General features: G+C 40.4%; 1 protein-coding gene across 1 annotated transcript in view; it reads left to right on the top strand.

The window, feature by feature from the left end:
• TSPAN12 (tetraspanin 12) overlaps positions 1 to 22,977 on the top strand; it is a 97,262-nt gene that overhangs the window by 64,808 nt on the left and 9,477 nt on the right. Inside the window, exon 9 of the mRNA XM_044423030.1 lies at positions 14,318 to 14,392. Coding sequence (XP_044278965.1) covers positions 14,318 to 14,392 — 75 coding nt within the window. The remainder of the gene's footprint in view (positions 1 to 14,317; positions 14,393 to 22,977) is intronic.

The following is a 22,977-nucleotide window of genomic DNA, read 5'->3' as shown; positions in this document are numbered from 1 at the left end:
TGCTGCTGCCTACATACGGTCACTTGACAGCAATTTAAATGGGAAGATTCCAACTGAAAAGGCTTCCCTTTTGTTAAAATGAAAGTTGGGTGCATCTGTTGGGATTGGGTGCATTACCTGAAGATTCTTAGTTAAAACAGTGAAGAGTTGAGATAGCATTAAATCAGCAACACTGAAGGAAAACAAATTGGACCTGTAAAGTCAAAATGACCAACATTATCTCCTTAAGTTGGATACTTTCAATGCAACAAATACCTCCCAGAATCTTAAAACTTCAGAAGACTCTTGAACATTTGAGTCTTTTAAAAAATTTTGTAATTTCAATTGGGAGCCTTATAGGAAGAGATAGGCAATGTAGCACCCTTCAAAGGTTTAGCCCCAGTCAGGATGGCCAGGGATTACTGAAATTGCAATCCAAAGCATCTGGAAGCCCCAGGTTACCCCTTTCTGCCTTATAGGTTACATTCCTGTTCAGTTAGTGCTAAGCATAGCATGGGCGTAATTAATTTTAGAGGTATTTGGGTGGTTCAATTTCTACCTGGCAATCATTTGCAGAAAGTGGTGTTAGATGACCTTTGCTCTGTGTCATATCAATTGTGCTATGGAATTCCTCAGGGCTTCCTCTGATCCCCCAAGCTATTTAACTCTGCATGAAACGATCACAGAGAGGTGATCTGGAACAATGTTTCAATAAACCGATGGTGACACTCAACTCTATTTCTCATTTTACGCTAACTCAGATAAGATGGTTGAAGCAGTCTCAAGCCTTATTCTTTGGGGACAAGTACGTCTATCATTCCATTCCATCTGTAAAATCCCATGAGTCATGAAAAAGCTTCTCTTATAATTCTGAATTACATGCTCTACATGCATGACAGTGCTTCATGGTTTACAGTGGGCATTTTTTACTTCAACCATGCCTCCAGCTGCCTTTTTACATTTTTTGTTTAATATGGCATCTGGCTTACTTTTTGATGGTTCTAATAAACATTTTATCCTGTCAGACTTTTCTGTCTTCCTTGGACCAGCATGGTTGCCAACATTTTATAAACTAATAAATGCACTTCAAACCTGTCTTTTATGACCTTCTTCACTGTAAAATCATGAATTAACTCCCCAAAGTTGCTGACTTGCTTTTGGAAGTATTGGATTAGAGTCACAGGTTACAACTGGCTCCTTTATTTTTCACAGATACAGTCTCAATGTAGGAATCATTTTCATTTTGTTTGGGTTTGGGTTTTTGCATTAGTTTTCATTTACCTTTCACCTCCCTAGTTAATGCATTGGCCAGGTCGGGCTGCAAGAAGGCCTTACTTGGTTTGGTAAGATGGGTGCACTAATCGGTTCTTTAAGTCCCCTTCGTTTACCAGCCTTAGGTTTCTGGTTGCTTAATTTGTATATATCACCAACTGTGGAAGTTCCCAGCTAATTAACTAACTAATATGGACTTCTGTTCTTCATACAGCCGTTTTTCCTTCATGCATAAAGATCTTGAAAGTATGGGAATCAAACTGGCATCCAAGAATATCTGGAAAGCATCAGGTTCTCCACTTTTGCCCTAAAGTAATGCACTGGAGGATACTCTGCCACTTGGAAAACTGGGCCAGAAAAAGACCAATGGGGTCCCAGGGTGGCCTAAGAAGTGGCTCTTGCTGGGATGCTGGGACCACAACAACTGACCAAAGATGCTAAGTCCTTATGACACTCCAAGTGCCTGATCATGGCACTGTCATGCATAGTGCTGTGTAGTCACAAATCTGTCTGCCAGTGCCCAAACTAAAGACTTGTTCTAGGCACTAGTGCTTTTGAGTCCATGCTCCTAGTTTGTGCCAGTTTGGATGTACCTATGCTGCTGTTTGCCGACATCCTGGATCAGATTGTGCTCATTATTAGAGTTGCATTCTGAAAGTGGTGTACTCTAGTCTGTCTATATCCTTGCCATCCTTAGATTTACGAACAACAAAGCTTGGGAGAAGAACGAGGACATGGCAGGTACAGCATGCAAAACACAAAGTGCCTTGAAGGCTGTGCACTGTCTTTCTTCCTTCTAGGAAAAAGGAAAGCCTGCCACTCAGCCTCTAGAGGAGAGCCTCCTTTGAAATAGGGACACATTTTGAGGCTTTGTGCATGTCTATTTCTATCTCCCATCGTTTTAAGCCAAGAGGCTAAGGCAAACTGGGTAAATGCCATTTTCCTTTCTAGCCCAATAGCAATTAGATGATCAAGAAAGTGGCTAATTGGAAGCCTGGCCTGGACAGTCACCAAGTGAGCTAGCATAAACTCAGCTTTGTGCAGTGATTAAACGCAGCTAAGTGCTTGAAGATCCCTCTTCTAAGGAAGCCAGGCATTGCACTGAATCGCTCTGATGGGAATTTTTGTGCTTTAAACTTCCGGTGAGATAGCCTTTGGGGGCACATTTAAAAGATTTCCTTGGTTAAAGAAGGTTTCTTTCCCAAATAGTCTACATGACTTTGCTACATGGACAAATGCTTTGTTTATCTAGTGATTTTCTAAGCCACAAGTCTTGCTCATTTCAGTAGGGGCCAGTACACGGGAGTAAGGTTAAAACTGTTCACCATATGATTAAAACAAATACTTCATTACCATAATACTATGTTTCTTGAACAGCTGTAAATTGATTCCACTGTTGCAAGGAGAGCTGTGGCAATGAACAACAGTTCATAGCCCTGCAAGTAAAAGCCAATCGAATAAGATGATAGCAGTTGTTCTCCCTCTGCAGCAGGAGCGTCAAACCCTCTCTCAGATTTTCTGCAGGCTGTGAGCCAGTGTGGGCGTAGTACTGGGCTGGGATGAAACTAAATTGCAAATCCCCAGTGGAGCAAGTTCTGGTGGACCACAGTAGCAACCGCTGGGCAATGGGGTTCTTGCAAAGATGCTGGACTGGACCGACCTTCTTGACTTGAGCCAGCTCAGCCACTTTGCTGAATCTAAGCAAGTCTAGGTCTAGGCAGCGCATGGATGGAAGAGTACCTGAAAACCTCCAAGGAACCCAGCTTCAGTACCATAATGGAGGAAAGGTGGGATAGAAATTTTGGATCTTTTTATACAGCGCTTCCATGTCATAACTGTTGACAGAATCTGAGTATACTCTCTTGGATAGACAAAAATGTTGTCTGATCCATGCAAAAATGAAATCTACTGCTGAATTGCCAAGGCCAGCAAACCTAAAAATAAGCTGGGCAGTCGCAGAGAGTCAAGCGGTTTCAGATTCTCTGGAAAAGTTAGTGAGTCAGCTGATACGGTGGGGGAAGGCCAACCTGACATCATTGATTCAAGAATATGGCACCATATTCCATATGATGGCAGACCAATGGAGAATTGTCAGAAGCCCTTAAGCAGCTGGCTCCACCATGAAGGTGTGGTTTCTTCTTTTCAGTTTGTAAGGGACAAGAGGTGTTCAGTCTGGAATCAATTTAGTAATGGCCAGTTTTCTAACTTGCTAGTTTCGTTTGCTTTCTGCAGTTCTCATCCTTTGCATTACAAAGCCACCCTAGCTGGTCAGCTTGCACATAATAAAGCCTTCTAGTTAGAAAATGTTTTTTCTTGTCTGCCTGGAAGGAATGGGGCACCCATATATTTCTAAGATGTCTTGGCTTAAGCTATGTAGGCTTCTTTGATATACGTGATTCTTAGCTGAAAGAAAATGATGAATTAACTGAGTATTGATTGAGTTTTTGCTGTACCTCCTCTGAAGATTGATACTGGACAGTGGTTAGCTGAATTTATTTGGTATAAACTTGACTGATGTCTGTATTTGGAGAGAAATATCTTCCGAAATGTAACAGTCATAAGATTTACATCTTGGATGGTTTTTAATCAGAAATAGAGTAATCATAGAAGTGATAATAGAGAGCCACCAGGCTGCATAGCACTTCAAAGAGTGAAAGTGGATAAGCATCTGTCCTCAGGACCTTACAGTCAAAACTGTGACAGGCAAAGCAGCCATGTAAGTGAGGCTGGGGTAACCGTGGTTGCAGTGGTCTCGGCTGCACTGTTACAGACTGAGTTACAGCAGGGCATGGGAAAACAAAAAAACAAAAGCATCAGAAAAGGTCACAACACAACCAGTAGTTAATAACTTCCGTAGTTGTAGCTGTATTCATCTGCTTTGGCAGGAACAGCATAATTTTGCAAATTATGACACCTTTTGTGTGGACTGGAGCACTTTTCATGAGAACCAATGGTCAGGGGTCTAAAAGTAGTTTAACACTAACTTTTCTGACCCTATAGGCCTACTCCCTATTTCAGATTTGCAAGTTTGTGCTTCGCTTCTCAGTGGTTTGGAAAGTGTGTTCTTCACATGCTCAGAGCCATTTTCGTCTTGTTGCTATGCCATATAATGCATGGCTAAGTCTTGTTCAGATTTAACCTTGAATATGTCAAATTATTATCATTCAGTGTCTGCTGTCTCTTGAAATTCTTTATCATCTAGGTTAGCCAATGAAAACAAATTGATTTGTCATTATTTGAGAAAAATACAACTGTGAAGGTTTTGCTTGTTGAATAAACAAAAACAACAACATGAGAAAGCAGGCTTTTCTTACAGTCAACAGAAGCATGTGCCTCAGAATTATTGCTTTCTTGTGGATTTGTATCTATATAACAAAGAAAATCGGTTAGGAATAAATATCACAACGGACGGCACAAATCTCTTTACTAATAGTCTTTATCGGAAAAATGGCAGAAAAATAAATATTGTTTGGCTGATAAGCACTGAAAGACCCTTACTGAGCAGCCAAAAGATTTGTATTTTAACATTTGCTTAACACAGGCACAGTACAATGACTCTACAAATTGGCTTGTCCCCTTCTACATAAGCCTGAGCAAAATGCAATAACTTAGTTTAACAATGATTAAGCTCTCTCATGACTGAATCAGGTTGTGCAGATACAGCCAAAAGTGCCATTTCAGCAGATAACATCCAGAGATTTGTATGTCTTGGTAGCAGAAGATGAATGGCTACGAAACATGACCTGTATGTGAACCGGTATTTTTGCCATAACTTCTAAAATGAATTACTTCTGTGTGTAGATACAACCATTTCAAGCTTTTCCCATCCTTCACACCCCTCCTTAGAACTTAATTTGGCTCTCCGATGTGACATGTCCAACAGAGTGCGAGCAAATGGCATACAGTCTGAAACATTCAACAGTGAGTTCGGTGTGTGTCTCCCTTTACTCACACCACACCGCCAAGCAAGGCCCTCCAAAAATTCCAGGAACACAATTCTACGGGACAACACAGACCTGTAATTGCAAAACCTAGACCTGTGCAACCCAAGGATCTGCAGTTGTGCAGGGAACCCTGAGCCACTGTAATATGATTCAGAAACTACTTGTACATGTACATTCCTTATACTGTCAACTCTTCTGGGACACTTAGGGCATTAACTCCTTTTCCTTTTTTAATGATAGTAAGATGAGAGGGAAACCAATGACACCTCATTTGGAATTTGCTGCACAAAATAATGCCTGTCTGCCTCTCTCTCTGTAGCAAGGCTTCCCCCGGCCTCTTCTCTTTGTCACCCACATCTTTCAACAGCTTTGACCTTTAATCATCACTCCTTTTCACTCCCAAGACCTTCCCAGGCCTCTTACTTGAGACTTGGAGAAGAAAATGATTGTTGCTGTTGTGTTGTTGCACAATATGCAGTGCTGCTTGTTGCATTTCAGAAACCTCTTTAGTTGCGTATCCAACAGGCTTTCTCCATAATTGCTAAAACAAGACATTTCACTTAAAAAGAGAGGTTCTCAAGGGTTTCTTTCTCTTGGAAGATTAAAGCTCATAGTCATCTGCTAAAGCTGGAGATTCAGGACAGAGAAAAGAAAGTCCCTCTTCAGAAACCACACAGGATTGAAATATATTTTCAGCAGTGGGATATGCACATGGCCAGCTGTTGAGAGAGCTTGAACTGGGATTGGGAAAAAATGGAGAATAAATCTTGCAGCAGTTGCTAGCCAAGCTGACAATATGACTGCACCACATTTAGAAGTAGTATACCACCGAATGCCAGTTGCTTTGGAGGGCTACTGTCTTCATGTCTTGCTTATGGGCTGCCTCATTGGCCAGTGTGGGAAACTGTGGGACACTGTGTTAAATTGAACTTTATCTGATCCATCGGGGTTATTATGCTCTTAAAGCAATGAGTGGGCAAAGGGCAAATCTCTCTTCTGGACTTGTAGTTCCCAGAATTCATGGCCAGTGTGGCCACTGCTCAGGAATGCTGGGAGCTGGAAGTCTAACCATCTGGGAACTACCTTCTGCCCACCCCTGATTACAGCAATATTGTGTAGTGCTTTGCAGTGACAGCTGTCATAAATGCATCACCCCCTCCTGCATCACCCCCTACTTATCCTCATCTGTAATGTACGTTGTAGAAAAGAGGCATCCACACAGCAAGTTATGGGCAGTGTAACTTGTACATGGAAAGCAGGCAAAGTTTATCATGATGTTGATTATGATGCTCAATTAATTCAGTAGATTTATATACCACTGAACATACTTAAAATATCTCTAAGCGTTAAAATACATAAACATTGCTAAAACATTTATATAAAGCCTCAACACAGTGTGATAATCAATTGTAGCATCATTCCAGCTTCTCACACACTTTTGTCTAGTAGAGGCAATCAGGTAAAGTATGACCCTGGTGAGCTGTGCATTCCTCTGACATTTGGAATAGCTCGGCACCTGCCTTTCCTTTCTCTTCTGGTGAGCCTGGGATCGAGGAATGTGGTTACAGCAGAAGTGCAGAATTAGTGCAGCAGCTGCTCCATTACCTTGTGCAAATATTGACACTGGACTTGGATTGTTTACTAAATGGAAATATTTCAATATATCATTCAATAGCCAATCTGTAGGAGCAAAAAAGAAAAAGAAATAAACTACTGACATCTATTTAGCTTTAAGGTCTGCAGAGAGCCAGACGTGACAGCGACTGGAGTTCTTCACTCCTGAATTCCAGGGCTTTCATCAGCTTTTTGTTTGTTAGGGTAGTCGATGCTGAATGTTTAAGCAAGGCGAGAATACAAATCTTCTGTTTGGAATCGTTTTTGAGATTTATAGTATGGCTTTTAAAGTCCAATAAATTTTTGTTTTCTTTCCTAGGAAATCTGTTTCTGTTTACAGATTCTAAAATATTGTAGGAAGTGTTTGAGTCTAAGTTGAGAATCTTCCTAGATAAAACAAAGTACTTGGGGCATATCGGTTGAGATGCATAGTTTTTGTGGATATGGTTTAAGATTTTTTCCTTTCTAGTCCTATTCAGCTTTGAGAATCAAACACTGACAATTTTATGAAAGGAAAAAGAGGATGAAAAAAGAGCCCTATGTAGCTCTAAACTAAAATTGAATTATTGAAGCTTTCTTTCATTAATAGCCAGCCAGTTCAGACTCTGTTAGTACTACTGTAACCATAACAATAACTCAGCGCAAACACAATATTAACCATGGTTTGTTGCTTTACCATTATTTATTAAAAACAAAACACGCAGCATAGCTTGTTGAACTGTGTCTTGCTCCAGAAAAGCATGTGCAGGGAATCATAATCAATGCTTCCTGTTCAGATCAGAGTTCATCACATCTATTCATGCTATGTAGGGAAAGCACCTTGAAACCTGAGATTATTTGAACACCTCCTGTATCATTCAGGTGAAGAAAAGGTACAGTTGCAATAATATTCTTTCTTCTTCAATGTTCATGGTCCCCCTGATTTCAAATAAGTCAGCAGCTTTCTCTGCTGAAGGTAAGTCCATATGGAAACTGTGCATAGGAGTCTCAAAATGTCACAGCAGGGCAACTTCCTATCTGTCACCAAAATGGTGGAAGCGTACCTCCATGACTGGATGGGCATACTGGGAGTTGTAGTCCAACGCATCTGGAAGGCACCAGGTTGGGAAAAATTGGTCTAGAAGAGATTAAAGTAACTGGGTGCGATGAACAGGACCATGGTTCTTCCTAGTCAGCACCCAAAGCAGCTTTCTTACTCTCTGCTCAGGAAATACAACTTTTCTCTGTTTCACTGCATGCTTTATCTTTAAGCCATTTGCAAAGATATTTCCATTGTATTCAGCTGTGCAGCAATAAATGGATGAATCCTTTATTATAATGGAAATGATAACATGAAGAAGAAATATAGTCCACATTTGTATAATAACAAAGAACAGGCAGATTAGTGACACACTGGGAAAAAATCGAGAGAAGTATATACTCAGTATAAACCACAGATTTCAATAGCTGCATCTAGCCTAAACTGAGTATACTGCCAAGGGAACAGTTTAGTCTTGAGGTTTCCCTCAAGACAAAAGCTAAGTCTTCATTTGTTGACCTAAGATTGTAATTTGATTTTGACCTTATCTGTCAGTGATAATTATTTATTTTTAAGGATCTGGGGACATTTATTTCATTTCTGATATAATTTGTTGTTGTTTTTTTCCAAATTGAGAGAGCACCATTCCATGGGCATGTAGAATGGAGAACTGAGTTTTACCCAGAGATTCAGTATGGGTAAGCTGAAGGGAGCTGAGGGTGAAGATATAACTTTTCATTATTTTTCTGCCCAGAAGCTGTTTTTTTTTAATGTTCAAATTTTAAATGAGCATTTTCCAGATTGATCTTTGTGTTTTCCATGCTTCATTGTATTTGGGCTAGCAACAGTAACCTTAGTACCCTTTTCTGGATTTTTTCTTCTAAGTTCTTTTTGAAAACTGAATGTAATATTGGGAGCCACTCAATGTTCCCTGGGATATGGACAGATGTCTTGGTTGTTTCCTTCACAAACGAAAACTTGTAGCTGATGGGAAATGCTGCTTTGGTATCTGTTGGCATTTGCTTTGCATACCAATTATGCCACCTTTTCAGTTGCCCTGAAGATTTCCCTCTGCAGCTGCTTGTTCCTGGAATCCTCCCTTTAGTTCCTGGCCTTCTCCCATCCAGCTTTCCCAGCTTTGATTGCAGAAAGCAGCAGAGTGGGAAAGAATGTGGGAGTGGTTAACAGTCTCAAGGATCACATGGCACCCAGCCTTCAAAATAGGTTTTATTGGTTTTAGAAAACTGGAATGGAACCTGCAACAAAATGTTAAATTGTAGCGATAAAGAATACTCTGCTTATTGTATATGGGTGATACTTGTATCATTTTCTAATAGAAAGCTGCTTGATTTGTACCTGCAAGGTTTTATTAAAGAGCCTATCTCATTGGCACAGAGGATAGACCTGGGAATTCACACATGATGTGCAGCAACTTTAGTTTTCAGATTCAAGGTCTTTAGTGACACTCTAAACTTTTGGAGGCTTCACCTGCAACTCCAAGGATGGGAACAAGATGTCTAATCAAGGCTATGACATCTGAGCAGATCCAAGAAATGATATCATGTGAGGATGACAGAGGCAGAGCAGGAGCAAGCAAATGTTCAAAACCTTCAGGAGCAGAATTAGACACTCTTTATAGTTGTAGTGATGGCCCTTGATTAGTAATTACATTTAAAAATAAAGGGAAAATCCTCAAAATTATATCTGTTACAGTGAATTAGTTTGCACATATTAATTAAAGGATAGTTTAAGTTGTTAAATTCTGGGTTTTCATAATCATGGTTCATCAACCCTGAACACCCAGAAGGAGAACCCATGATTTGTTTTGGGTTGATTGACATTGTTCTGGGATGTGCAGTTTATGCACATCCCTGCCCCAGGCTCCAACAGTTGCATAACATGCAGCATGTTCTTGCATGTATTTAACATGCTCAGGAATCCATTGTTTTAAGTTCAGAAGAACGTTCTCAGTTGAGATGTCAGAGTAATACCAAATCTAAACTTGAAGTAGTATGAAGTGGTCTGAGGCCTTTCAACACTTTGCTTCTTTATTTGATTTAACTTCTTTAAGGGAAAAAGCTTGCACAAGAGACTAGGAGACACAGTACTTTACCATATATTTCCAAGCAGGCATAGGGACTGTGCCCACTTCTCCCAAAATAATAGCATTCCAGAGTCTGCTACTTCAGAATCTCAATCAGAACTGCGGGAAGAGATGGGTTTGGGATTCTTTGCTGAAATGCCAAGGCCTGCATGCTCTGAGGGAAGCCAAGAGGCAGGTGAAAACTTGATTATCTTTGGTTCTGGGGAAGACACTGTTGAACAGACAGAGCTAGAGAGAGCAAATGTAATGTGACCAATTCCATAGTATGGCTTCAGTTCTAAAGAGCAGACCAATGGAGTAACATCCAGTGTTCCCACTGTCTGCTCCACTAGCTGTGGGAACCACCCAGTGATGGAGCCTAACTCTTTTTGGTTGGGAAGAGAAGATTCAGTTCTGAACCAACTTCTTAGCATAAGCCATATTTCTGTAATAGCTGGTATTTTAGCTTTGCAGGTGCCTTTGCTGATAACTTCTTCAATACGTCTCTTTCTCAGAGCTAGCCTACCCATCCAGTTTACCCTAATAAAGGCTGAAATTATAAGCCTCTGTTCTTGACCTGCTTGAAAGGAGAGTGGGTGGCTGAGAGGGGAGATTGGCCTCCAACAACAGGCCTAGAATTATCCCAGGAAATGACTGCTGCATGATCATGGCACATTGGTGCCAGAGGCTGTATGGAAAAAAAAAATGGGTAATGCATCTTTTTTCTTTCCATAGCATCATTTCTAGGACAATTCCACTCCAGTTCTGAAAATATGTGTCATCAGCCTTACTTCTTTTCTTCTTGGGGAGGCACTTATACTTAAAGAAGCTAAAAGAAAAACAATGGCTAAAAAGCTTTGCATCTTCTTATATTTTTGTAAATTTGCTAGGAAACTCTCCCATCCTGCAAAAAGAAAAGCTAGACAGGAAAGTCACAGAAAATATAAATCAGCATGCTTTGTATTTTGAAAAAAAATAAGTTTGTTGGATCAGAGTCAGGGCTTGTTATACATTCAAGAATTACATACAAGTTATGAATTTAATGAATATGAATTTTGGTGCTTTTGCTTGTTCTATTTATCACTTGTAGCATAACAGTCCATTTCAGTTTCCCCTGCCCATCTTTTAACAGTGTATTTAAAGGTATCAGTGTAATCATGCAGATACTTCTCTGAACAACTCCTGGAGTTGGAAAACAAGCTAAATGAAAGATCTTGTCTTCTGCACTGCTTTGTGCTGTGAAACATTTAATGGCATTTCAGAAATGGAAACGTTTGAATAAGGCAGTATGTTGAAGGCAGAAGCAATGGCTGAATGGTTGCTTGTGGAGTGATTTTATATTTCCATGTCTGCAGTTCTTGCACCATTTCCTTAAATATGAAGGTGAAGTCAGTCCACATGACATACTGTGTATGTGTTGGTTATTCATTGGAACAGTAAAAGGGAATAAGTTGGCTCGACAGAAAAAAAAGTATTTTGTATTGTTAATACAGCTTCACATTGTGCGATGATGGTGTTTTGCTATCTTTATCTATAATAGAAAATCTTAATAAAAAAGAGAAAGAAACTGAGTGAAGTAATAAATTGGGTGATGCATCCTGACAAATGATTAGTGTTCTCAAAAAGGTTGGAACTTTGACATGAAAAAAGAGGAAAAAGTTTGTGAGGGAGAAAACAGCTAAAATACTTCTTAGGGGAAAAAAGTCACTTGAAGTCACTGCTGCAAACAGCCCCCTTCTCCCCTCCAGCTCTAGCCATTTCCAGTTGTTTGGCCAAACTCAAGTCTGCCACTGGCTGAAATCTCAGCCTATCCTTCTTAATTGCCAGCCCAGAGCATTTTGACTAGATGTGGATGCATTTACTGCATCCCATGCATAGGATAATGTAGTTTGTGAAACGGTGGCACAGTATAATGAACTGTTGAGCTAAGGGAGTGCCTAAGGCTGGCTCTTGCTGAGCAAGTGTGACTGGCTAATGCCACTGTTGCAGGTGCACCCTCAGCATATTTCCTCGGAAGTAGGGCCTGGTGTGTTCAGTGAGACAGATTCTGATTAAGGGTGCACAGAATTGTGACCTTAAATACATGTTAGCAACTTCCATCATGGGATTTGGCCTCTAATAGTTTGGTATTTCAATTAATTTGAATGCATATGAATGACAGTGACAAAAAGAAATCAATACATTTCTGTCTCTCCCCCACTCCTTCCCTCTCCCTCTTGCACTTTTAAACTCATGCTTTTAATAGCTGGGGTAGCATAGTGACTATGAATGAGAGCTGTAAGCCACAACATCTCTAGTTCAAATTTCACCTTAACTATTAACTCATTGGATGGCCTTAAACTGTCGGGCCAGTCTAAGACCAGGCAGTATTATCCCTATTGCCTGCAGAGTATATTGCAGGGTTTTGTGGGTGTACGAACTGCAGAGATAGTATATATAAAACTGAACATTCAGATGTGCTATGGAAATTCTCAGTTTGCAAGAATAGGTATAATGCTAATCTTATAGAATTCTAATCGTTCTTTTCTTTGTGTGCAATTTGGCCCTTTGATCCCATTTGCAGAATAGTAACTGCAGTGTTAAGATAGTTCTGCAGAACCCAAATACTGCAAACCAACTGTGATTTGCTGTATAATAAATAACTGCCTTGCAATTTGATCCTGAAAATATTACTTGGAAGGGAACAACCCTAGTTATGTAACATGCTATATAATATATGGAATGGATAGCACCAGCTGCCCATTCCAAGTTCCTCTTTCATCCTTATTCATGAAAGCTACTCTCTTGGCAACCAGTATTACTACACGTCTGTAAACAGCTTTTATAGGACTTGATTAACTTATCGTAACGGCTGATCCTATGCATTGTTGGGTGTGTTTAAGGCTGTTGATGTCAGTGTTCCAATTGTTCCTCACAGCCTAGGATTGAGCTGTGAACTACAGAATAGATGCTGTGCCAACTTTGGGATTCACTATACAAACATCAGGTTGGCTCCACGAAACTGAGAGATGGAGAAAAATAATCTCTAGCATTTCCCCTTGCATGAGAATTCATGGGGTGCTATACCAGGTGGATTGCATAGCACATCTAGCTCTTGCTCAAGCAGAAAACTGTATTGTATTTATTTTCACTCAGTGCTATAGTGCAAAGAGCCCTTCAAGGAGTTTGGTGCATGACCTCTTTGTTAGCACTGCCCTTTTCTTACAGGTTAGATATAATTGGTGACTTTGGGAGCATTTCTCCTTGACAGCTTTCTAGTATGCTTTTACGGGCTTTGTTTTTACAATTAAATTATATACTTGAAGATCATTTTCTAAAAATTATATGTTTCGCTTGTTTCAATGCGAAGGCCCGACTTGATGTGATATTACTTGTGTGAAAACAGTTAATGTGCAGGCAATGCTTAGTAGTGCAACTAAATGATTTTAGATCCTGGATTTAATGGACTTAAGAAAGGAGAAGGCTTTAGATGGACACACATTATTTTCTGTTGCTGAGCACACAACCATCATTTATCTTCTCTGCTGTTCCATGCTGTGTAACTACCTCTACATTCCTGATGACTGCCAGCCTCGACAAAGAAATCCTCTAAAAGTGTGTATTTTTGCATTTTAAACTCAAAGCATGGCCTTGGAAGGACATGGACTTTGCTGCCTTTACCTGAAACACATTTTCTTGGGGATAAGCATTCTTTTTTTGTGGAAGAGAATACTACATTTTGCAAGTGGAACTAACAAGATGAGCAGTGGTCACCATGTGTGTGACTACAGCACACTTGGATGAATCAGAGGGATGCTGCGGCATGCAGAATCAGTCCCAGGTGGACCTGGCATTCCCATACTGGTCCAGGTGCTGATGGTGGGCTGTTTGTTCTTGCTCCCACCACCTGCCGCTCCCGGGGGTTGGTTTGCGGGTTCCCTGGGCTGTGGGACCATGGACTTTGGCCAAAGAGTCCATCACTAGCTGCAATACTGGTACAGCAGTCCAGCAGGTTCAGGACTGCAGGGGCAGCTGTGATGCCCAAACCTGCCTTGAAGCTGGTGCAGGTAGCAGCTTTGGGGTGGATGATTGCCAGAATCACAGCAGGAGAGAAAGGATTAACTACTTCTTCCCTACCCGCTGACTGCTTCCCTACATAACTACAGCAGAATAAGTGTTAATCACATCCATGAACTGAACACAATGAATCATTTGGGCCTAAAATACAGCACAGAATTTAGTGTGTGATTCCATAATATCAGATGGAGAAAAGGGCTTGACCAAACTACACAGTGCCTTCTATTTCTAGTTAAGAAAGCAATATTTATCATTTTGGGGTTTTATGCTTCCCCTCGGCTCCCATCCCAGGTTCCTTCCAGGATGTATTTCAGCTTAAAATGATAAGAAAGACTCTTTTGTGTTTTACAGTATTTTGGAAGTTTGCTTGTGATATTCTGCATTGAATTGGCCTGTGGCGTTTGGACCTATGAACAGGAAATCACGGTGAGTGTGGGGCTAGGGAAACATGCCTTGTTCGTATGTTTAAATATCTATTTAAATATTCTATTTGCATGTCTGATTCTGACTGCAAGCCCTTCCCTCCAATTTATGCCGCCACCCCAAACAGGGAAACAAGTCCTATGAAAATCACTAAGATTTTTAGACTACTCTTGATTCAATGAGATTTTTACTATTTAGGATCAGAGTAAGTAGAAACCTTCAAAGTTTTAATATGATGTCCTCTGACCTGTTCTCATTGTTTACAAAAATGTAAAAATAATATAATGGGTTGCCTCTAATGTTCATCTAAATCAAATTTATTTCAGTGGCCATACTCTAAAAAGCCTTAATATTAGACACAACCCTGTGTATGGGTAAATTGCATTTATTGCAGTGTTCTCCTTGACCCTGAAATTCATTTCATCGGAGGGAAGCTGTATTCCGCTTGCTGTGACCAGTCACTAGCCTAGTTCCAGATAAGCGGAGCACTCTTAACTGACCCATTAGATGGGTCTAAGTGATACAAGATAGCTGTGACCGACCAAAGGTCTGTTGATTTCAAAAAATGGGATGCATAGCACAACCCTGTAGGTGCCTACTCATAAGCTCTGTTGTGTTCAGTGGAGCTTACTTTGCAGTATGTGTGCATAAGGCTGCAGTCATGAAGAGCAATGCTTACTCAAAAGTCAGTCCATCGTGTCCAGTGGAACTTACCACCTACTGAGTTTTTAGGATAGCTTTCTATTCCAACAGTAAAAGAGAATGTGCTGCAAAGTCTAGCAGTCTCACCTTAAATACTTGTCTTCAATGTAAAACACACAAACCAGTGCTAAACCCACAACTCTTCAGGCGGCATCTCTGCCCTCTCCTTTTCAAGCTAGAGGTGTGATTCTTGCATAGGCAAATAATTTAATCACTGAGGGGAAAGAAAGCTGGCATATTATTCCATGAGCAGTTGAATTCTCCCATCTTATTTTCCACTTGGTGCATATTTATGAAGAGAATGACAAGAGTTTTCCACAGGGCTGCCAAGATATACCCAAGGCAATGATATTTTCAACAGCGGCAAGTGTGTTAGAAATTACCTTGCAGTGTTTTCGCTGTTTTCTTTCCTCCCCTTTCCTTTCTTTCTCTCCTTTTTTTTTCCTCCAAGAGAGAGTTCATTTGGTGTTTGTACAGCACTGGGGCCCAAGGAATTTCTGGCAGATCGTCAGTCTAAAATTGCATGCTAACAGTTTTCATCAAAATTCATTCCCTTGCTGTACAGATTCCAACAAGAGGCTGCTATTCCAAATATAACCACAGTTAAAAATATTACATGGTTGAAATGTCGGAATACAAATGGAAGTGTAATGATATGTGTTTCACTCACCACATGAACACCACTGTCCTCCCCTGGGGGGTTTGGTGAGGAAAAGCTTCTCTGAGCATGGCTATAACCTTTCTCAGTGGGAACTATCCACGGGATGGACCCAAACGGAGGTGCTGCGAGTGAAGAGGTGGTGGCTGGCTCTGGACTTGAGGTGAGCTGTCCTCCATGGGCTCCCCTCTCTGACAGGGCCTGTGTCTCCTCACACTGCCGCCACCATCTTTCCAGTTGCTTTCCTCCACACAACAGAAGAGGCTGGTTCTTCTGTGATGCTAGAGGGTGCAATGGATGGGCCTCTCAGGGAATGTAGGGATTTTGGAAGGTACGTGGTATGTCTGTCCATGTGTACAACATGCATGCGTGCATGTAGGGGGGGGAGCCAAAAACCCAGGAATTATCATCAGGAGGGCAGGCCCCTTGCAGTACAGGCTTCTCCCATTAGGTGAGTGTTCCAGGAACCCATCTGCATTAGTGTACCAAACTGGGTTGTTGTGAGAAGCTGCGTTTGGCTTCATTGAGGGTTTTTGGAGACTCTTCCAATGTGTTTGCCTATTCCGTCATGGCTGATCTACATGAACAATGTGCAGTGGTGAAATTTGTTCTGCTGAATGTTCAGCACTTTTTGACCAAAAATGGCATGGACCTTGTGCCCCACCTTCATTTAATATTTGGGTAGATTCATACTGGGAGAGGTGCATTGTCAGGTATTGTGATCCCAAGGCACAAAAGACTTCGTAGGTCAAAACCATCACATTCAGGTAGGCGGCGCACGTGGTTTATGCTCAGATCTCGTCCCTGCTATCAATCCTTATGCAGCATTTTACCTGAGCTGCAGCTTCTGAACAGTCTTCAAAGGCAATAATAACCTTAGTGCATGGCAGTAATCTAACATGATTACAATCCAGGTTATCTCCATCCAGATAGGAGCAGAGCTACCACCAAGCAAAGCTAGTAGTTGGTGCAGCATGTTGCTAGAGGCGTCTGAGCCTCAAGTGACTATAAGGACTCTAGGAAGGACCTCACACTATAAGCCTGCTTCTTGGAGAGGAATGCACCCTGCATCCAGTACCAAGTAAAGCTTCATGACTTAGCTTGGATGTGAATTCAGCTTTCCAACATTCTGCATGTTATACTCCACTAACTGGAATAAAAGAAGTGCTGTAGAAATTATCAAGATCAGTAAGTGTGAGCTCATGAGAAAAAGATCCATGGTGTATATCTTCTTTGTGTTGTTTTTGTTGCATCCTAACCCTTTTATTAAAACAATGAATTAAATATAAAGATTACTTTTAATTATCCCAATTGCTGTATATGCAAGTTCTTTAATGAGTTAAATCCAGATTTAGACATGCTTAGAGTAGCTCCTTTGAGATCATGACTAATTTGCCCCAATTATTTTGGTCAATCCACTGTAAATACAACTAAATCTGGATCAATGCTAGTTTATTATTGGAAGCAGCCTCCATTCATAGGATGGAATTACACAAAACCTGCAACCTGCACAATGATTTGCAGATGGAAAGATGGTGGAACCTGATGAAGTAGGCAGAACCTAACTGGAACACCAGGAGGCCAGATTTAGTCCATGGACCTGTTTTTTGTACTCCTGCATTAATGTATGCTCCTGGAACTTCAATTACATTTCAAAAAAAGATACCAACTCATCAGTTGTCACAGATGAAGAAAAAAAATCCCAGTGTAACTGTTTTTGGGATTTTTTTTGTTTGTGAATTTGTGAAAACTTCATTTTAAATCACTTAATCTTGATTAAAATGCACACTCACACACGCTTGTACAGTTTCAGCATGAAAGTGGCAGATATATGTCACACCTGATTCACTTACTTATTTTTTCCCTTATATTAAAACATCAATCATAATTTTGAAGGTAATTTTCAGTTCTTCCAGTGGTTGTGTTTTTCCATTTTAGGATTTCAAGCAAAGCTGATTTAAGTTTGAGTTAATGTCTTGTGATATTTGTCTCCATAAACTTTGTCGCACTGCAGTTTCCAACATTTTTCTTTATTACTTCTGCTTGATGTACACACATCTGTTCAGCGTGGGTGTGTGATTTTGTGAACATTCTTACTCTGTTCTGTCTGTTAATACATGTAGATATCGATTCTTCAGACAACTTTTCTCCTTGTTTGCTTTTGGCATTTTCCAGCCTTTTTAAATCATTGTGCTGTGTGTAGTTTACCTGTCTTAATTATCTCTGTCTAATGACAAACCTAAATTTTCCCTTTTCCCTTTGACCAACTAGTTTAAAAACATTTGCTTAGACTTCGGTCCTAGGCGGTCTTGAACAAGTGGTATTACCTCTGAGTAAGTATGCACATAATTGTGCTCCATGTCATTGTAAAAACATGCATAATTTCTCCCTCTTTGGATTTCTTTTTCCGTACAACTGCTTTGATCTTTTATTAATGTCTTGTGGCTTAATTTCCTCTATCGCTTGCTCTGTTTACACAATATAACCTATGCAGTGATGATGCATTTAGGGGTGGAGAGAAGATCACACCAGCTGACCTTGCTCCATGAACATTGAGTGATTCCTAGGAACAGATTGTGTTTGTATGAGCTAGTTGGCTTGTCCATACCTTTGGAACACTTGTTCTGTGTTTTCACTTCTTGGTTGCTTGCCGAATCTTAGATTGCATTCCCTCCTAACACTTTGGCCTGTAACATCCATCAGTATCTGCCAGCATAGTTAGTGGACAGAAATGATGGGAGTGTAGTCCGAAATATCTGGAGGGCACCACATTGGAGAAGACTGGTGTCAGATTAACTAAATACAGAGGTTGTTCCAATGGTTGTGCTCCTGTCTTCCTCAGGTATACACTGCCTTTGCTTTATTTTTCCACATTTGGGAGGTGTATCCAAATCTATGTTTCACTGACAAAGGCTTAGTGTATTTATTGCTTTTATTTTGTACATCTGTGTCCCACATTTATTATTATTATTATTATTATTATTATTATTATTATTATTAGTTTTTATATGCTGTCCCCTTCCTATATAGCCTCGGGACGGCTCACAGAAATTGAGCCAGAAATTGAATCCCAGCAGAAATTTCTGCTATAATGGAATTCAAGGTGGCATACATGAAGTTCCCAGGTCTTCCATCCAGGCACTGACCAGATTACACCTTCACCAAGGTGGTTTTATCATCTGTTTTCAGTTCATTCCTTTCCTTCTCTTAATGAAGCTATTGCTTAATGAGAACAAACCAGGGTCTCACTATGGTTTGAGATCCTGGCTTATTCCTGGACTCTAGTTTAAACAAACCACCGTGCCCCAAGTTCAGGTATCACAGGAAAGAGTGGTTAGTTTAAAATGGAAAGGAGATTCTTTTTGGTGTCTTCCTTTTGACAGGTGAAGTGTGGGTGAAGGGAGTGTACATGGCTAGAGCTCATTTTCATGGCAAGAAACCATTGGACTGAACTGTACAAATATCTTTGATTAGGAGATAATGTGAGGTAATGCCTAATCCAGGAATAGACATTCCTGTTAATCCAGGAATGTACCTTCATTCACAATTGTTCCTACTTATAGCAGTGCTCTAAAGTTATTGTTGTGAAGACCCGGTTTTTCCCCGCACTGTCAATGCAACGTGAAACATCTCTCAGGAGCCAGGGCTGTTAAAGCAATGAACCTTTGCAACAAATAGGGCAAAGGCTAGAGATGTATGGATTCTGTTAAATCCATTCCTTCTCTGTGGATGGTCAGCTGTCTCTTGTTGTGTTTTCTGCTCATTGAAGGGATCAGATTTTGGGGGACACATACAAGAATGTATTTTCTGTTTGCAAATGCATATTTGCCGAAATTCACACAAATTCCCTGCAAAAGTTTAAAAAAACCCAAAACCTCCACTCTGCTAGTCCATGTGATTCAGAAATTCTGGTCCATTGCTGAATATGTAGTTCAGAGTCAAAAAAATCTGAGTTAATTGCAATGCATTGCTGGTTTCTCTGACCTCGCTAGTAAAGACCAGCCTATACTATGCTCCATTTTGGCCTCAACTTAATGCAAAGCTATGAGAATACTTGAACTCCATTATTGCAGGTGTTTGAGCATCCTTGCCAAAAAGTGGCTAATTTGATCCTTGTATGGCATATATATTACGTGAGAACATGAGTATCCAATATCTGATTTCTAACTTACAATGCTTTCTCACAATCAAAAGTGCTTCTTATGTGTTTAATGTCTTCCATATATACGATTGAAAAAAAAAACCAACAAGCTGCTTCATAGCTTACTCTAAACAAAAGGCTAGATTTGGAATTTATTAGAAAAAAATAATTTAAAAACAATTTAAACATCCAGAATTTGCTTGTTGAAAATGTGCTTGATTAGAAATCAGTGAAATCATGCACATCTATTGTTATTTGTGGACCTTCAAGTACACCTCTTAGAATTCAGTTACCTTCCAAGGTATATTAGAATCCATATAATGATAAAAAACACGAGGCTTTATCTTTACACTAGATGTGAGGAAATGTTTTGGTTCTGAAGGTGCATCTGGAGGTATGGGAAATCAGAAAAATCTTCACAAAATTTTCCAAAACTGTGCATAACACCTGAAATCAAGAACACCAGCCTACAAAGAAGAAAATTGCTCTCTTATTAAACATCAACATTTGTGAAGTGTTGCATGCAGTAGCTGTTCAGCTGTCCTGTAGACGACCAGACATTTCTTGAAATCTCAATTTACACTTAAGTTTAAGATTTTAATTTCATTGCTTAGATGGGGAAGTTAGCTTAAGTGCCTGTTGTTCCAAGTTCATGTATGCTAATCTTTGAAAAGACTGGAAGAATTCCAGCAAAGGAGCTGAGCTAGCCAATTAACTCCATCTGCAGCTGCGGCTGAATATCCTCAGGTGACCCAGCAGATAGCGCTGCCTGCATTGAACAGCAGTTTCCCGTCTCCTCTGTCATTGTCACTGAACATTTGAGTTGATGTCATGGCGCGATATTTCATTTTCGGGACACAATTAATATTAATGGGGAATGTGACTGGGTTCCAAGTTCACCAGTTTAGCTGTAGAAGAAATAAACAGCCTCCTTATGTTTCTGATTCCTGATGTGCAAAATGTTAAGGTGGTGCAAGATTACAAGGCGGGCTTGCAAAATATCTAAAAGTGTGAGGGTCATATTTTGTTTGTTTATTAGATTCATACATTAGCATTGCAAATCATGTAAAAAATTTCTTCTCCCCTCTGCCCCACACACTCATCATTTCTAACCAAAGCTGTTTCTCCTATTGGCAAGTTTGAAAACTAAACTGAGGCTGAGTTTGCATAATGTAGCATTTCCAGAATACACAGCAGAAATTTTTGAAAGTATTTATTCAATTCATTTCATTTCTGTACAATCCTAGCCGAAGCTTTTTGGGTTCTGCATAACATTGCCCCATCTGATCGTCATTTTTCTTCTCTTATAGGCTGCCTTGCATTGTTTATTGTGATTGTGTGCTTTAGCTTTCTAACTGAATGTTTTTATTGGGCTTCATTTCTTTAAGCCACTTTATTTCCATCTTTGATGTGTAAAAGTGGGCAAAAATTATGAAGATGTTATCTTATAGCCTCTAGACAGCATCTAGCAGGCCACAGATGCTTTCAGTTTCCAGTGCTAAGGTTGGAGACAGAGCTCTGACCTTGGAGCTAGGAATTCATGCTCCAGTCTCCCTGTCTTTCAGAGCTGGTGCGGAGAGAACGGCACCAGCTGCCTCTCTAAACTTGAGAAACTGGTTTCAGAGAGGTGGTAAAGGGGCAGAAAGAGGCTAAGGCTACCAGGATATGGCACTCCAGCCATCTTCTGTCTCTGTATGAGCCATCTAGCTAAATTGCAGAGCGGGAGGTTCAGGGTCTTCATCTCTGCCACTCCTTCTGCTCTTCACTGCTTGTAAGCCTCTAAGTTCAGGGGATTAATCAGCACTTGGGCCATAATCCAGGGACTTGTGCCCGAAGCTAACTTGGCTCCCGCTAAAATGCTCAGCAGGGAGGAAAGTGATGAGGCCATGGTGATGATCTCAGCATTTTGTGGATAGATGGTGCTACAGTATAAATCTTTACCTAGTGTTTGAATAGAGTAAAATACAAAAGATATTGTCTTTTGCATTTCTAATAGCCAAGGTTTGTGTGAAATCCCAATACAGCAATTGTTATTTTAAGTATTGATTTTATGCCACCACTTGTGCTAAACACTAGGAACTGTAGAATCCAGCATGCCTTATACACCTTTGCTTTCATTAGAGTTGTTCGAAAGTATGGATAATTAGATATGTGTATGTTACACGCACGTCAAAATTTCACAAGTTGCACCAAAATTAAGACAGCAGAATCCTACCAGTGTTTGGGTATATGTAAGAATATCCATTTTGAATTAACTTGTGACTGTGAGACTCACCTGTGTCCTCGGAGAACATATTATTGTTTAGCCTGTCTCCCTCACAAGCTTGTGTTGCATTTTAATTTTGGTAATATATAGTCATGGGAAAAGCATTTCGGCATGGATTTCCTGGTCTTGGTGAATGTCAAGTCCTTCCCAACTTCATGGCAGGAACATAGGAAAGTTCCTTAGGTTGTCAGACTCCTGGTAGAATAGCTTCGTGTTGACTAAAACAGGAGTGGGAATTTATTTTTCTGCTGAGGAACTCTCTTTGTCAGGGAATGCATGTGAGCAGAGGGTGTGGTGGACAGCTGATGCCAAAGCCAAGCTGGTGAGGGCACCCTTCTCTTTTACCATCACCTCCCCCTGGCTCTGCCACCCATGTTTTATTCTCTGCAGTCCTTTTCTTCCTCCCTGCCAGTGGAATCTCATGGCAGGGCCAGAACACTCTTGACAGAGGTCTGGAATGATTACTTATTGAGGGGTTTTGAAATGTAGCCCATTGTCCGTGCCTAACTTAGAAGAATAGAAATGGAGGCTCTTGAGCTCGAAAGCCAGAACACGTAGGCTTTCTTGATGGAGACAGAGGCAATGGAAAGAAAAGAGGGACTAGGTCAGTGCTCCTGGATTCTCTTTGGAGTATTACTTGTAGAAAACAGGGGAAGATGATATTGAGAGCTTAAGAGTATCTTGGTTCTGGAAGAGTGTTGGAAAAATAGGTCATCATCTTTCCAGGGTTTCAGATGGGAGTTTTTTTTAGTTTTCCTTTCTTTCCTGAAGGAAGCAAGGGATTTTAGCCTGGGAACTTTGATCATGTGCTCAGTTGCTGA

Source organism: Varanus komodoensis, unplaced genomic scaffold (assembly GCF_004798865.1).
Source record: "Varanus komodoensis strain SLA01 unplaced genomic scaffold, ASM479886v1 scaffold13_1, whole genome shotgun sequence".
Classification (NCBI taxonomy): Eukaryota; Metazoa; Chordata; class Lepidosauria; order Squamata; family Varanidae; genus Varanus; species Varanus komodoensis.
This window is presented reverse-complemented; position numbering and strand designations above follow the sequence as displayed.